The sequence below is a fragment of the Doryrhamphus excisus genome, chromosome 9 (genome assembly GCF_030265055.1).
Source record: "Doryrhamphus excisus isolate RoL2022-K1 chromosome 9, RoL_Dexc_1.0, whole genome shotgun sequence".
In the NCBI taxonomy this organism is placed as follows: domain Eukaryota; kingdom Metazoa; phylum Chordata; class Actinopteri; order Syngnathiformes; family Syngnathidae; genus Doryrhamphus; species Doryrhamphus excisus.
Window position 1 is genome coordinate 11,618,182 of NC_080474.1, and position 18,332 is coordinate 11,636,513.

The following is an 18,332-nucleotide window of genomic DNA, read 5'->3' on the forward strand; positions in this document are numbered from 1 at the left end:
TATCCGTATTAATGCTGAAAGAAAATGCTCACGATGCATTCATTCTTCATGCTCTGTGATTGGCCAGTTGCATACAGTGACCGTCTCGAGAGCCACAGAGGAGCTCAGCGGTGCTTCACGCGGTGCAAGTGGGATAGTTGAAAACGGCCTACGCATCTTTTCTATTACCAAATGGAATTGTTTTTGTTTTACTTTGATTCAAGGATAATCTATTATTATCAAAGCATCATTTTAATATGACCATTTCATCTGTGACCTTTTCAATGATCTCTTCTGTGCTTCCTGTGGAATAAAAGGCAGTGGTATCATCCGTAAATCATACCAACTTCAAGTATTTCGTAATTATGTAACATTGATGTACCTAGTTGAACAGTTTTGGTCCCAGTATTGACTCCTGAGGTACTCCATATGTTATATTTAAACTTGCAGATGTGTGTTCTCCTCGCTTTACATATTGCTTCCTGTCAGCTAAGTAGCTTTTGACCCAGTTCAAAACTAATCCTCTGATTCCATACCTTTCTAATTTAGTTATTCGAATGTCATGATTGACTGTATTAAAGGCTTTTGTCACATCCATAAATACTGCAGCTGCAAACTTTCTATGATCCATAGCATTAGTAGTTTCTTCTGTAATTTCAGTCATTGCCATGGAGGTTGAAATGTTAGCTCTGTATCCTACTGACCCTCTGCTAGTAATTAATTGGTATTAATACGTACCTGTTATTGAATAGTTTCTCAATAATTTTAGAGAATTGTGCTCAAAAGGGACTGGATGGTAGTTTGTAAATTGATGTTTGTCTCTATTTTAAAACTAGTTTAAACTGTTTTCATTTAGTTAGGGAATTTTCCGGTCTGAATTGATTCTACAATTTCATTCATACCCCTTGATTGCCCTTTTTATAGTGTCCATTTCAATTCAATTACAATAAGTTGATGTTTTTGCTTTGCAATTATTGACAATAACAATCATTCCCTTATTTGTCACACCAGTGAGAAACATGGAATAAGGATTCCTTTATATTTTTTTTATTCATGTCCTCCCTTTTCCACAATTTTGGAATTCTTCTTCCAGTTTTGGACCAGTATTTGTTGAACTCATTCATAATCATTATTGGTGTTTCCAACCATGAAATGATGAGGGCAGTCTTATTACTTTTCCTGATAATACTGTTTAAAATGCCCCGGGTTGTTCACTATAATATTCCTTCTTACACACTCTTAAGATTATAGTCAACTTACTTTCTGTTTTTTCTGCTTCTTTCGTCTGTTGAATGATGAATTTCCTGCATAATGTGCTCTTCTTCTTACAAGCACTTTTAAGTCCTTTTGTCATCCATAGCTGATTATTTGTCTTTTGCTTCTTGGACATTTCTCTCCAGGGACAGTTGTTATCATAGAGCTTCATATACGTCCATATGCATAAGTGTCCATATGCTTCATCCACATCATTAACACTGTACACCCACTCCCATTTTTGTTCTTCTAGATCCTTCCTGAAAGCGAAGACTCTGACCTCTGAGCGTAGTCTTTGGAAAGTCTATGTAACCTCCATCAGTCTTTTATTGTAATGATGGTTGTAAATTGGGAACCCTGGAAGATGCTTGCTGATGTCATTAATTGGCAGTCCAGTAGTGGCGTTGTTATCAGTCATTATCAAGTCATTATTATCACTTTTCAGAGAGTTTATGTACTGAACAAATACACATATTAGCAATCAATAAGGTCATCAAATTTGACCTTTATGCCTTCCCACATCGCATCAGCATTTGGGACCAAATGTGAGATGGAAAGGGTCAAATTCAGTATATAGTCGTTTGGGACAATGTCAGAATGTGCAGTCAAAAACTGTCAAAGTGGGACAAATACTGCTTGAATTAAACAAAAATTTGGGGATACCTGTATATTATTTTTTGAATCATTTACCACAAAGATTTACATCCCTACTTATTATCGATAAAAACTATTTTCATATCTGATTAAATGTGAATATGAGTTAATCATGGACAAAATGTGATTAAATATTTTAATCTAACTGACAGCCCGAATAATTATTACCTTATTGTAAAATATCTTGTTTTGCCGTAAGAAAAATTCAGTTGGGTCTCACAAGCTTTTCTTTTGTCAAAAGATTAAATATTTAATTGTTAAGTTCCAAACATGAACATGTTGCATTTAGTTGTATGTTCTGTTGATAATTTCTTCTTTCTTCTGTGTCTTTATTAAACATTTTGATACAGTTTTATATTGGACAGAGCAGATGCACAAAAGGTTACATTCTTGACCTCACTTCAAGATTGTCAGTTTGTGTTGATCTAAATATTGAATCAAAACAGTTAAATGAATGGACGTAGAACAGTTGGTGGTAGTGTTCAGTCAACTCTAACTCAATATTATAGCATATTAAACTAGGCAACACCACATGACAGAAAGTAATAAGAGGGACGAGACAATTTAATAAAGCACAGATGAGTATTTTCTAAATTCATCTGGACCAGAATTTAATCAAATGCCTCATTTTTTTGTTTTGTTTGAAAAGCAATATTTAACAAATGAGTGTGCAGGAATGCCACATAATTTATAGCGCAGATGTGTAATTTCCTGTACCTTTCCCAGATTGCCATGTTGACGTTGAACACTTTAATATTACAGTATACAGGTATATAATTTCAGCTGTAATTGAGATTTCCAGGTAAAAGAAAATCAGGCCTTGCTGGAAATGACTATCTTCCTTTGCTGAATCGAGGCCACTGGACTGAAAAGGCCCCTTCAGTTGTAAATGTTTAAGTGTGGAGTCTCTCTATTTATGTCTCGAGGGGTCGTCACAATAAGGTTGTTGTTGTTGAGTGTGGCTAGAACGGCTGTCCTGCATAACAATAGGTCATTGGCCTTCCTGGTGGCAAAACAGCTCGTTAGCGCAGATGCCCAAAGTCATTACATTATTTGCATCTCAAAGAGAAGGGACATTCCTTTGAGGATAATGATGTCCAAATTCTGGATAGGGAGGAGTGCTGGTTTGAAAGAGGTATGAAAGAAGCTGTTTACGTCAAACTACCCTTTCTAAACAGAGCAGGAAGTTTGTACTATTATCTATCGTATTCTTATATGTCTGCCTGAAAGAGATGGGAATTGTGTGATTTTTTCCCCTGTTCCCGGAGAAGCAAAGGGAGCATCTACTTCATATACAGATAAAAAATACTACCTCAGTTCATGAGAGTGCATATAATCGTCATCGCTCATATCACATCTCAAAATCAGTTGGGGCAGTATACCTAATGTTGTGGCCCATGGGTCAAAGTGTTGTTAGGCTCCAAGATTGTTATACACCTCATCGCTCTGACTCTAATTGCAACATTGGAGGCAGGTGTTACAGTCAGAGCAGAGCCACACCAGCTGTACCCATCAGCATAATCATGCTCATAACTTGGACCCGGCACTACTTCAGCCATGGAGCCAAATTGAAGGCCTATCATGCACATTTGCCGCAGGTCCAACATTTAGGATGACAGGACATGCTTTGCAGGTAACTACATTACCCTGTGCAGCATGTAGTTCCTGTCTGAGGAATACACAAGGTCACAGCATCATATTTATTTCTGAAAAAAATAGTCTCCAGTTTGTGTTAAACAAATTTTTTTATAAAATAAATAAAACACACATTTGCAGGTTGTCAAGTGTATGCCAAATGTAACAGGTGGCAATGTAACTGGAAATAACCCTTAATGTAAAAAAAATCTGTTTACCTACACATGCCAGTACTCACTCTAAAGCTTAAGTGTGCTTATTTCTGAGGAAAAAATGCAACATTCCCAATTGCAGTGTGACTACAAATGAGCAAGTTTCCTGAAGGTGAATTGAAAAAAAAAAAGAGTTTGGTGTTTTTTCATCTGGGCACCTTCACTGTAGTCCCCCCTGGGATGCTGAGCATGTATATTCATAAGCAGTGGGCAGTTAAGGAGGGGGAGCAGTAAGAATTTAGTAAGAGACCCAGCTGGTTGTCCAAAAGTTATCCTTAGTGACCTCAATTCCGTCTGCTTCCCAGTGAGTCAACCCTGTCTGTCCCTCTGTGAACCACAGCAGATGGTTGGCACCGTGCAGTCCCAGGTGGCCTTAATGTCAAATTATTTAAAGCTGACAGTTCGCGCGTACAGTATGAAATGTACCTACTGTACATGATACTTGTATCAGAAATTATTCATTCCCCTTCAAGCTTCTTTGTTGCATTCATTTTTGTTGCGCCTCCACTTAATGAACTTCAGTTGTTAAAATGCAAATGGTATGTCAGTTTCATAAGTCATTTCTCCAAAAATGTAACTGTTTTACATTTTGTATACCCCTTTCTTGCTCTGTAAATACAGGACTTGCTTGAATGTTTGATACAGCAGAGCGCACCATGGAAGAATACACTGTGCGGCTCGAGCGCAGCCACAGCTATTTACAGTGGACTGTCACGACCATACTCAAGGCTATAAGGCTATGTAGTTTTATTCGGGGGCCAGATTGAAAGCTCTGGTGTCCCGGATACGGTCCAAGGGCTGCCAATTGATGTTGACTGAACTACATGGAAAATGTAAGAGCTGTGCATCCCAATAAACTGTATAACATTGTTGCACATGACTTTACCTATCTACTAGAACAAGAAAGGTCACTGTAACTGCCAGAAAGTAGCTGCTGTTAAGGTTTCAGAAAGACAACACGCAAGCAGGTGTCGGAACACCAGTCGCAGCAACTTAGGTGAAAAAGAACGTGGGAAACGAGGTGAAACCCTCCAGCGTGTTATTGGTTTAGTGTTAGCTGGTTCTGACAGGAAGGTTGAAAAGTCACTTTTTCAATGTCGGAAAACTCAACAATTGTGCTGAAATAACCATAGCATAAATAATATTTGTACATGTAAGATATTGGATATAATGAAATTATACTGCAAACTCACTTCCAAAGAGGCTCAAGACTATATAAATGTATAAGCTCTCCTTTGATAACAAAATTGGAGAGAGTTAAGCAATGAATGAATGAAGGAAACCTGTTTTTGGGGGAAAGGGGTTGTCAAAGGATTGAAGTGATGCTATATTTTGTAATGCATTAAAGAAAAGTTCAGGAGACAGATTTGTGAATAAAGAACTGAACATTGTACAGTCGACCCTTGCCACTTTTCATTGTCAGCTACAGACTATTAGTTTAAAATTTGCATATTTATTTTTGCCTAAATTACGCATTTTAATGCATAAAAATTGATAAATTAACTAGAATACAAGGTATCTGTGGGACACACAAGCATCTGACCTGATTGGCGGACCAACAGGCTTTTATTGCAGATTTGAATTATCTGGCAACAGGCACAACAACAACATAATTTAATCATAACATGGCTACTTTTGCAACCCTTGCCAAGCTAAAAATCAAACCCTGTAGTCCACACCACTTCCTGACCTCCACCAATTCACCAATATTTTCTATGATTCTGTCTACCATATTGGGTAGCCTACTTTGCGGAAATTCATTTATCATGGTTGGTTCTGGAACAAATTAACCACAATAAATGGGCTGATAGCTAATCTATTATGTAAATTGTTGGAAAAAATCGTCAGGAACAGATGTTTGAATAAGTAATTGAACACTTTACATCCATTGGATCATTTTCCAATTGCTAAAAAGAAACCTCGATACAGGTTTCCGAATTCATCAAATATCCAAGTAGGTATGACAGATGTATACCATATACCAATGGATATCATAGACACCTCTTGAGTAGGAAAATGTGAGAGGGTAAAAAAAACAAAAATGACTCATGCGTTAAGCCCATAAAACCCCCACATCAAATAGAAGTATTGTATGTGTGGTAAACAGTAATATACTACACCATACAGTCCAAACAGATGGTGAAAACAAATCAGTTAACATGAGATTTGACAGAGCATATTATTCCTTACCCACGCCATGCGGCTTTTTAACACAACAGAGGGAGAGCGATAAAAACACACACAAGGCTTGGACTGATTATCTTATTATGTATTATTATACGATGAATTTCAAGTGATCTTGTCCGTAATCATGTATGCATGTATTCATTCATTCTTATCCTCTATCTTGCTTCTTTTTGTTCTTTTTTAAGTGTTTACATTTTATTAAGACATTTTTGCAGACCTGCTGGAAATCTGCATTTATCTTAGAGATGAATAACGTATCTATCTATATTGAAAGCCTCAATGGAAAGATTAAAAACATGACCCACCTCGACAGTGAACTCCTTCATCATAGCCATCGTCACAGTCTCTTGCCCCATTGCAGAGTTTGTTGAAATGAATGCATTTTTTGGTTCCGATGCACTGTATGTGATTTAGTGGACATCTGATAACCACCTCTTGTACACCTGAAATAGAAAAAAAAGAACATTTTTTGAGTGTATGCTTCACTTTAGTGTAAAGAATTAATCATAGTTCAAATAGTGGCACGCAGCGGAGCACATAGCCCTCGTCAAGGTAGAACAATTCTAATTTGGATCATGCAGCATCAAATTGTGCACATTTATTTTATCCGACATTCAGCTTCTGCATATGCATTACATTGTCATTCAGATCCATCGATTATTATTCTGAAATTAATGAAAATGAAACAAATTCATAATATTTTTATTTGGTTTAAGCTAAAATATAATTAACTGTTTTTGTAGGGAGCAAACATTTGAAAATTATATTGAGATTAGCATTTCTATTCTATGCAGGTAAACAGTTATGTTCTAGGGTTTTGGATGATTCTGAAAGGGAAAAACATCATTGCAGGAGACAAAATACCCAAAGCGATGCAAATGAGTTTCTATTCCACAGCGTTGCTCATTGCACGCCACAGATGTTTGCAACCACACATGAAGTCCCTTACCACACACAAAAAACAAAGATTTAACTCCTGCTGCCAGTCATCCGAATGCCAGAAAGCAGCTGTTGAAGGATTCATGAGGCACACAGGTGACCCTCACTTATGTGAGAGTGCATAAAACACATCTGACCAGTGCACCAGCAAGGCAAATGCGTTTCATCTGTACCTTTAACTACACCCACACTACCACCATTACCAATGCACCATTGCTTCTGCTTAATGGGAAGATTTATCACTCGTGTGATGGGATCCGTAACAATCCCAGGAGTTATACCACTTGTAAAAAGTTGAATTCATCATTCATCATCTTGGCTGGCTGAATATTTCTTCAAAAGCATCCATTTCTACTTTAAAAGGCACAAAATGTTGCAATTAATGCACATCTTACAATGATCTTACTGCTGACATGCTGATGCACAGAAAGGAAGAACAGTGTTTCTGACCTGAGCTGGTTTCTGGTGTTTTGAAATGCATCGGGGACTTTTGTCCTTTGGTTTTCCACCTTTATGTACCATAGGTAAGTGAAATGTAAATGTCTTAGAGTTCATACAGTATTTCATGAGCCACGATCAGCTTTAATAGTCGGCCAGGGTCAAAGCAATGTTTAAAGCACTATTTTTGTGTGTGATGTACCTTTTTGATACTTGCTTTTTCACCTCTGGTAGATACATTTTATAAAACATGTTGTATAAATGTTGGTCACTAGTGTATTTTTAAAAGGACATTTATTGCCGTAATTTAAAATAAGATGCACTGATGTTGCACAAATATGCAAAAGGTAAATTCTAGCTATTTTTCAACTGGTCTTAAGATTTTGATGAAGTCTGTCTAAAAAAATAAGCCGCATGTCTCCACATTATTAAATATCATACCTGATAGGTATGGCAAATCCAATACCAATGCCAATACGGTTAAACCTAACCCAACCCGAGACACACCTGTGCAACAATCATGTCTAATATGCCTTTTGATATGTCACATCTGTGAGGTGGATGAATTATGCATGCTCATTAACACAGATTTGGATATTAAATTCATTATATTCATATTTGAGTTCAGCTCATGGGAAAATTGAAGCAATGCCAAAAGTGACCAGCAGACATACCAACAAGCATGCATTCTGACAATGCAACACGTCTGTTCATTTCTGTACCAACGAGCTGCATTATGTAAAAAAAATTATCGGTCTTTTGTCAATGTTTGATACCACAACTGCACTACTTTTCAAAAATAATGTGCACGTTGTGAGAAAGTTTGGAAAAAAGTGTAAAAAAGGTTGAATTTATTACCTAAATTAGTTTTACTTCCCCTGTGTAAGAGAGCACACAGTGTCCCAGAACACTCAACACATTTATGTCCATTTTGCAAATGTGCTATTTAACGCACAGCTGTAAAGGTCTCTGACAAGCTAACCGTGTTGTCAACCTCTCTCCTCTCTTCTCGCCACATGAATTCTAATCTGATGTGATAAGGGGAGGATGGAGTATGAATATTCAGTGGCTCTGATCTGTCATGCAAGGGTACACAGATGGTCTCTCAACGGTTGCTCAGAGTTGCTCTGTAGGCTTCCAAACTACTGTACTTTGATGGATTCAAGTCAGAAGTACAGTAAATTTCACTTTCATATTATTGGCCATTAACCCTCTGGAGTCGAGGGTATTGTCGGATTTTGAAATTCCCACAGATACATTCCAAAGTTTTGGAGTAAGTATTCCCAAAAGAGTGGACCATTATCAAGTTATATACTGTAGATGTTTTTATTCATTTAGAAATTGGTATTGCCGGTTGGTGCCAAAAAAAAAATCTGTATCTGGTTTAGGCTCTGTTCCAGTTATTCTAGCAAGTGTGCCTTAAGACGTTATGCAGTAGTAGGTGATATTTATCTGTATTTGTGCCATTTTTTTTTTACATAGAACACACACTGGAGATTTGTCTACACATTTCACTGGCGTATTTTTTTTCATTATTATTAATATCATTACTACTTCCAAAACATCACAAACCATTTAGAACAGGACATAGACAAGGTGCAGGAAAGTGAGTCAATTTAACCGCATCACTGCACATGAACCACACTGAACCTTGCATGGATCTGTCAGGCAGAATAAATGGAATTAGCGGTGTAGTATATGCATCATTGGTATGCAGGCCAGTTAAAATGTTTAGTATGTTTAGACTTGACATATTTTTGACGAATAGACCATGACAACAAAACAGCAACCATTGAATAATAATCTTTGGAAAAAAAAAAAAAACGTGGTAAAAGGTGAGGGCTCGATGTTCGAATCACAAAGTGAGGACTGATTGTGCTCCATGTTTCAATGAGGTCAATTGTAAATGCAAAAGCAATAGTTTGTGGGTTTCAATTTCGGCTATGTCAACAACCGCTTATGTCGATGTTGGTCAGAATTAGTGACTATAGTTTAATTCATGAAAATCAGGACACTGGGCCTGGCAATTAAATACTCACATGATGACAGTATGCTTCCTCTGTATGGACAAAGAAATGTTATCAAAATTATCATATTATCAAATATCTATATCCAACGACAAAAATACCTAAAGCAGAACATTCCAAAACTGACACAAAAATGATTGCAAAAACAGAATAACAAAGGATCCTGATGTGGAATGCTTGTTATGGTAATTCAAAGTAATTCATATTTTTGAGAAAAATGTGCCTCTGAAGTCTCAATAATTTTAACTACCATTGTGGAGGCAATTTTACAATACAATCCCCACATGCCAGCCTCTTTGGAATTAAGTCACATGCAGCACAGTGCCCTAATGCCAGTCAATTTAATGGCACTATGAAAACGAGGACATTTCCATCACTTTCTTAAAAAAACAAAAACTCTGCGCACATTGCTTTGAATAAAAATGCATAAATTAGAAATGTATGAAGAGAAAACGTCTCACAGCTTCTCTACCCCCTCTGTGTGTGTGCAACAGAGTGCTCTGCAGATGTGCACACCTGCCGTCTGTTGTTTCTTGGGCATTGCTGTATACACATTTACACAGTAGATGTAAAAATAAAAGTGGAAACCCACCCTTCTTTACTATAAAGCTAAATCGCAATCATAACTGAAAGGCGGAACTTGATTGTGAATATAATATAATTAATTCATTCTCTATACTGCTTATCCTCACGAGGGTCGCGGGCATGCTGGAGCCTATCCCAGCTGTCTGGCAGGGTACACCCTGGACTGGTTGCCAGCCAATCACAGGGCACATATAGACAAACAACCATTCACACTCACATTCATACCTATGGATAATTTGGACTCGCCAATTAACCTAACATGCATGTTTTTGGATTGTGGGATGAAGCCGTGTCCTGTGTGCTCACCACTTGTACGCCGTGCAGCCTGAATATAATATAATGAATATAAAACTAACATGTAGTCTGTGTTAAATTAGTGTCTGTGGTTGCATTTACAAAAATAGATACAAATGCCAGCACAAACCCAGCTGTATATCAGTGAACTAGTTTAGTTCTCATGAGTTCAGACTTGTGCAATCACACCTGTAGTTGTTGTCATGTGTGCATCTGACATGTGTTTCAAAACTGGTTGCTTATAGTACATTCTCCAAGACTAGTCCACATCTCCACACAGAGATTTCCGAACAAAGATTCATATTTAAGTAGTTCTGATTCTCTTTTTAGCCTTTCTTCCTGGTTGTTTAGCGTGTGTTACTGTATTAGAAGTGATGATAGATGAAGTAATGATCTCACGATTCAAAAGCTTTTCAAATTGTATATAAAGTAAGAGCATAGAAAACCAGCTCATGACTTTGCAAATACGTGTTAACATTATTACAGCCCTGTAGTCATGAAATAACACACCTTTTGTTAGCTTTACACTCCTATTATTCTTTGTTTACACCACAACACTAATGAGTAGGCTATGAGTTCCCTGCAGAGACATAAGAGAAGGCTGGTGCTCATAGCAAGCTACCGGGCTAACTAGTTATCCTCCCATTTATTTGTTCTCAACGTAAGTGTTTTAAACACGGTGGGAAAGAAGGACAAATTAAGAAACCAAAAATGTACCACTTCCACACATAATGGGAGAACATTTTCACTCTCATGTTGGACATGCCATAGCTGACTATGAATTTACTTTTTCTATACTGTCAATCAAGTATATGCAATGTAACATTGACCAGAATGTTCATGGCCAGAATAACACGTGGCTTGTCTTGTATTTTTTTGAAAATAATGGGCCATAGGGAATTAATTCATTTTTAATGTATTTTCAGCATTCACACAATGATAACAACTAACAATGCCAACCCCAATCTCCAGGTTGTGAAGATGAAATGCTAACCACCCATCCTGCTGAAAAAATCAGCATAGACTAGCTGCCAGCATACGTTGTATTTTCGTGCTGGTCTGGTGACCAGTTGAGATACACACCACCACAATGAACATGTCAATACTCCATATCAGCTAACACCGATATGGGTATGATTATTAGCTATGAATTAATTAACCTTTAAGTGACAACAATGATAGTAATATGTCTACAAAGGGTTTATATTGTAAGGACTGCAAGCCAGGTTTTACTCAGAGAGCAGTGTCCTTTCCTGTCCTCACAATACGGCTGTATGCTGCTAGACACCCAGCCACCCATTAAAGAAAACTTTAAAGATTAAAAGATTACTTTTCTTGCTTCAGTCAAGCTTTCTTTGTCATGCATGTGTGCGTGGGGTAACTGTAACATACAGAGAATACAATCACTATCCATAAATGTACATTAAATATGCTAAACACAAGTAGCTAGCCAAAACACAAAATAGCTAACAGCTACATCATATTAAGTTGACAAACACATTAAAAATAACGATTCAGGGACATTTGAGATCGCTATTTCAGAATTCTTTTTACACAGATAGTCACAATGACGAACGTTTCCCAAGGCTCAAATGTTGTAGAACAAACACAGCATGTTTATGAGCTTTTCAAACCTTCAGTTCTACAGTTGCTAGCTTGTGCTTCACAGAGTGAAGACAATAGTCAAAGAGAGTGAAGACAATACGTCAAAGATTGTCTAATTGTGAGTGGAGTACTCACTCTTCCCGTCACTGAAAGGATTGTTTTTGGAAAAGATGTCTCACTTTGATATATATATATATCAAAGTATATATATATATATATATATATATATATATATATATATATATATATATATATATATATATATATATATATATATATATATATATATATATATATATATATATATATATATATATATAGTAAATCATTGCTTTTTAACCAGTTTTACTCTACATTATAACACATTTATTTAACAACTATGAACCCGTTTACATAATTTAAACAAACTCAAAAATAGCTGTCTTTCACCCAAAAGACATGACAAAGGAGCATTTGGTGGCTTGATAACATGGGTCTTTCTGCTGTTAGCTGCTGTGGGAAAAGTCATTGTTACAACCAGCAGTGATGAAAACATACTTTGGTTTTCTGATGTGGTTCTAGAAGCTTTTCTGTGCTAATTGTAATAACCTCACCAACAATAAACCTCACGGCATGTCACTGTTTCACAGGCTTCAACAAACAACATTTTTGCATCGGAGCATGGAAATTATGCTGGTCTATGCTGTTTTTTTCCCCCAGCAGGTCGGTCACTGTGCGGCTTCATGCGACATAAAATACATTTGAGATTTTGGGCGCAACATTCTGCTATTTTACCTCTGTGCTGAGCCGCAGAGGATGATTATGTCTTCAAGACATTCCACATACGTTTTCTTTTGACAGATTTGCCCAAAACATGTGCTCTGTACTATATAGGCGGACGGGATGGGAACATTGTGTAATCCCTTGATGTACCGTATTTCTCTTTGGCTCAGAGCAGGTTAGTTTTAGCTCACTCAGCACAGTACATATGTAATGTGATTCATTCTGATCAAAAAAGCAATCAATCCAATAATTTGTGACATACTCTCACAAATGGTTCACGTTTATTAAAAATGGCGGAATGGGATGAAGACCAAATTATAAATTTATAAAGCCAGGATCTTTATTTTGAGCAATACATTTATGCGGAGAGGCGTCCACATTTTAATGGTTGCAGCTATTTAGAACATTTCAATTACATCGACACTAGAATTTAGAAGTCCTATCAAGAGAGTCACACTTGTGTGCCACAAAACACATGTATTCAATGTACAATAAACAATTATGACCACTCTTCATATGGTTGAGGAGAAATTCATGGCTGGGCAGTCAAAGAAGTAAACATGATAAATGGAGCTACAGAAAGTGGTACAATGTTGATTTGAGTCTCTGGGCTCATAAATGAGGTCACTGGTGTGGAAGAATGGGCTCCGTGTGTAAATGATGACATGATTATTTTAGTTTATTTGTTCATGTGCATCTAAGTTGAATTTTTTTGATGATTTGCAGGACAAATCCCAATTCTCGCTTGACCTGAAAATTATTCTGGTACACCATCTTAAAAGGTGTTCAATATACAGTACTACTATATAAGGAGCCAGAATCGATGACTCGAAATTGATCACTGAAAAGGGATTGATGAATTCAACCACATTCACGGCTGTCTTTTTTAAATCGTTCAGTAATTTGATAATGTAAATTAGGCTTGGTGGTGTTAAGTAGGTAGTGTAGGTGGATATAAATATAAATAAATATAGTATAAATATATAATACATCACATTGAAAGATGAGTAGTTTCAAATCCAGATAGAGACTCGAAAATCTCAAAACACAAGAACGATCCAAGATGAAAGCAACATGCTCCTCCCAGTGCATCACTTCTGACATAGTGGAAAATGGTCCAAGGCTCTTTAAGTCACTAAAAAACAAAATAAGGGAAAATGGCAAATCATACAGAAAGCCATCTGAAAAATGGGACAATTCAAGAGAACTTTACATGATCAAATGAAGTAGGGGGCAAAAAGGGGACGCTTTTTCAGAAGATGCTGTCAGAAACATGAATGCATTAAATACATGGATGGCATTACAATATGCTGGGTTTGATCACTAAATCACATCAAGCTTTTATGTGCAGAGCTGAGGAATGTGACATCCAATTAAAACTACATTTATTCATTCATTCATGTTCTACCGCTTATCCTCACAAGAGTCTGGGCGGTGCTGGAGCCTATCCCAGAGCAGGGTACACCCTGTACTGGTCGCCAGCCAATCACAGGGCACATATAGACAAACAACCATTCACACTCACATTCATACCTATGGACAATTTCATTCATTCATTCATTTTCTACCACTTTTCCTCACGAGGGTCGCGGGGGCTGCTGGAGCCTATCCCAGCTGTCATTGGGCGAGAGGCGGGGTACACCCTGGATTGGTTGCCAGCCAATCACAGGGCACATATAGACAAACAACCATTACACTAAACCATGACAATTTGGAGTCGCCAATTAACCTAGCATGTTTTTGGAATGTGGGAGGAAACTGGAGTACCCGGTGAAAACCCACGTACGGGGAGAACATGCAAACTCCACACAGAGATGGCCGAGGGTGGAATCAAACTTGGGTCTCCTGGCTGTGGGGCCTGCACACTAACCACTCAAGCACCGTGTAGCCCACACTACATTTAAATAAGAATAAATAACTATGATGTCAAGGCAAGCTGTGAGCTCTTGAAAGACTGTTATGCTTCTGCATGAGCCCTCATCTCTCGCTCTTACCTCTCCAAAGCCTGCAGTTTCACAAGACATGTGCCCCCAAAACAATAAAAACTTGAACCTTGCCTCGCATCATTGTGCACTGTTCTGGCAGGGATTGGTTGGCTTTTAGTTTTTTGTTTCCATTGTGTGTGTGTGTGTGTGTGTGTGTGAGAGAGACTCATTTGGATGGTGTAAAGCCCACATTCACATTCTCCTTCGATTTTGTATCAACATTTGCAATAGAAGTGACTGTTGGAACACATCCATTAGTTCCAGCTTCAATAACACTCTACGTACATCTCATCAGTCACCATTGTTTATGAGCGAGCAGGGATGCTAATAAGTTGCATAGTCAACAGGAGGTGGCATGGCTCAAATGCTAGATGGGTCAAATGTCTGAGTATCCAAGGTTTTCACTTGTGTTATCTGTCAGTCATTCTACAAAAAGCATGTAACTTTTATGGGCTTGCAGTGGTAGCAATGTTGCAAGTAAACAAAACGGTTGTACCTCAGTGGGGAGGTAATGTTACATAATGCCAAATACCCTGCCCTTCATCTCAATAACAAGGTGCTGTTACATTGCGCTCCAAAGTGCCATCCTTCTCACATCAATTCCCATGGCAACTAGATACATTTGTGATACATTATTTTCAACATGGGAGGTTCATGGATAAAATACCTCCTAGTTGATTGGCTGCTTGAAACACAACTTGCATCGCTGCTGTCTCATCACAAAAAAAGAGCCTTTTATCCCGAGAAGATATCCTTCTAAAATTGCTTTGTTAACAATTATGACAATAATGCAATAAATCTTCAATGGGGCATTTTTATGTGATACAGCATTAGGTGTGTTGAGCTATGTAAAAGTGTAAATTGTTTTGTACTGCATGGGTGGTACTCTTTTAATTAAATATATATTTAGCATTGCAGGCTTCATTTCATAAATATTTACATTACATTGTGATTCTGTCAATTTGCATGTGTTCTGCACAGTATGTTGAGGTGAAGACAGGCAGGAACACGGATATATTACTGCCAATATCTAGTCTTTCTGCCTTCTAAATGTCAGTTACTAATTTGTCACGATGGAAGACCAACGTTGGCATTGATGTTGTGATTTTGAGTACATATTTACATGAACTGTACATTAATATTAACTGGCTAACAATACAAAAATGCCACAAATACTGTAGTATAGTGCAGTGAAGAGACAGTCCCAATGTTTTCAAACTCTTTACTCATTTGCTGAGACATGACCTTGCTATTTGATGAATGGGAATGAGTGTAAGAAACCCAGTGAGAGCAGAAAAGATCTCTTCTCCTAATCAAAATCAATGTTGATTGGAAGGAGCCAAGGTGCAGCCATGAAAAAAATTCTCCTGTGACCGTGAATTTGAAGTCAGCTGCTGACCCCTTTTGTCTTTCTCTGTGGGAGTGACAATTGAGAGGATTCAGTCGTCTAAATGTCCAGAAGATTGACACAGCTCTGCATGGCAGCATCACTGAGACAAACTGGAAGTCTATAAAATCCCTTCTCAGGGGTTTTATGAAGGATTTACTTTCTAAGACGCCTAAGACATGTTTGCACACATATCGCATAAACACAGGGAGGGAAATGGAAACTGAAAATGTCATTCAACTGAAAACGTATTACCACAAAGTGAAGTACAAATACTTAGAGTATGATTACTACACAGTATGTACAATTTAGTAATTGGTTCACATTCCACAGACTAAACTGAATATCACAACCACATACCACCCAGTATGACTATATTAGTGCAAACTAGTACATCAACAAAAATATATACCAATGAAAAGTATTATGTTCGTAAAAGCATTTATGCAGCTCCAATAGCAGTCACAAAATAATAACCAACTGGAACATGACATTACATTTGTAGTTGTCATTTTCTAATTTGCCATACTGAAACTGGAACCTCATTCCTAAATTATCAAAACACTGAACGGAATTACACACTACAAAGTAATTAGTGAATGCAAACTACAGGCTTCAAGGTTCTACAATATTTGGCCCACTTGAGTATGTGCAAATATGACACACAAACAAACATGACCATCACCTTAAAAATCGATGATGGAACAGCACAACACCAGGGGTCTCAAACTCGTGGGCTCCGACTTGACAAAGTTAGTGTAACTGTGGCTCAAACACTCCGGAGCAGGGATATCCAAAGTTTTTTTCACTGAGGAAAATGGAAGGATGCAAGCACCACTTTGATATTTTGACTCCCAGGATGCCATGCAAGCAACCATTTGTGAATAACCGCAAAGTCCATGTTTATAGTTCACAGAACACAGCTATGAGTTGAGGCTGTGAGACCACCCTGACATGCACCATAAAAAGTGTTAATTTTGAAGTGTTGAAAAGACGTCAAAACCACAGTCTTGTCCATATGTGTAGCAGAGTAACATTTGACACTTGTTTTGTTTGTGCCATCGCAGCTAGTAAATAGCACTCCAGTAAAACACAAATCCATCAAGCGTGTGTTTTTTGGAGGTGCACATCATGCAACGCCTGAGGGTTTAGAAGGGGAGGAGCAAGCACATCTTGTATGCCGTCACTTTGACACAGACGCATAAGGCAAGCTTAAACGTGAAAACAGCCTTTCAAACATTACTTCTGCTTCTCTATGAACACTCTACCTCACATTCCTAATTCATTCATTTTCAACCACTTTTCCTCACGAGGGTCGCAGGGGGTGCTGGAGCCTATCCCAGCTGTCTTTGGGCAAGAGGCGGGGTACACCCTGGACTGTTCGCCAGCCAATCACAGGGCACATATAGACAAACAACCATTCACACTCGCATTCATACCTATGGACAATTTGGAGTCGCCAATTAACCTAGCATGTTTTTGGAATGTGGGAGGAAACCGGAGTACCCGGAGAAAACCCACGCATGCACGGGGAGAACGTGCAAACTCCACACGCCTCATTCCTAATTCTTTAGAATTTATATAGTCTTTGAGCCATGCATCAATTTTCTCTTAGGTGTTTTATCAACTGTAGTTTTTTTGTTTCTGCCTGCTAATTTGCAACAAAAACAAATGTTAATGTGTATGGATGTTACAGTAGCTACTGATTTATCTTTTGTCAAGTTTGTGTTACATCCCAATAGTGTCTAGAGAATTTGAGATGGTAGGGCAATAAGGCACTGGCAGGCTAAAAAATAAATGAATAGCCTCATCAGTGGCACCTATTTGATGAGGACTTCAGCCCCTGAGCTTCATTAACCAGTACCAGAAAGTTGAGGATGGGAAAATCATAGAGAAATGTAGACATTTGTAGACATCTATGTAGACATAGAGAATGTCAAAATGTCCATCTTGCCCATTTTTTATTATGGTGACACCATCTATAAGATGGCGTCTCAGTCCACTCTGAAGAAGTTGGATATTCTTCACAACGCCGCCATCCATTTTGCTACTAGCGCCCCTTTCACCACTCACCACTGTGAATTGCTATATAAATTGGTAGACTGGACATCAGCTCATCTACAAAACCATATTTGGCATCACACCCTTCTTTGTCTCTTCCCTCTTACATCTTTCTCACTCTGCTTACAATCTAAGGTTCAGGAATCACATCAAACTCTCCATCCCCAAAGTTCGTACCGTCTTTGGACGCAGCGCTTTCCGGTTTGCTGCAGCTAATGACTGGAACACCCTACAAAACTCTCAAACTTTCAGCCTTCACACCTCTCTCTGTCTTCAAACAAAACTTGCAACTAATTACACCTGACTCATGCACTTGCTGATCAATTGA

The 18,332-nt window shown here is 37.9% G+C and overlaps 1 protein-coding gene across 14 annotated transcripts in view; it reads right to left on the bottom strand.

Moving 5' to 3' along the window:
- Nucleotides 1-18,332, bottom strand: part of lrp1bb (low density lipoprotein receptor-related protein 1Bb) — a 253,729-nt gene that overhangs the window by 157,248 nt on the left and 78,149 nt on the right. For all 14 annotated transcript variants that reach the window (XM_058083119.1, XM_058083121.1, XM_058083126.1 and 11 more), the window contains one exon: nt 6,227-6,364. In XM_058083119.1, coding sequence (XP_057939102.1) covers nt 6,227-6,364 — 138 coding nt within the window. The remainder of the gene's footprint in view (nt 1-6,226; nt 6,365-18,332) is intronic.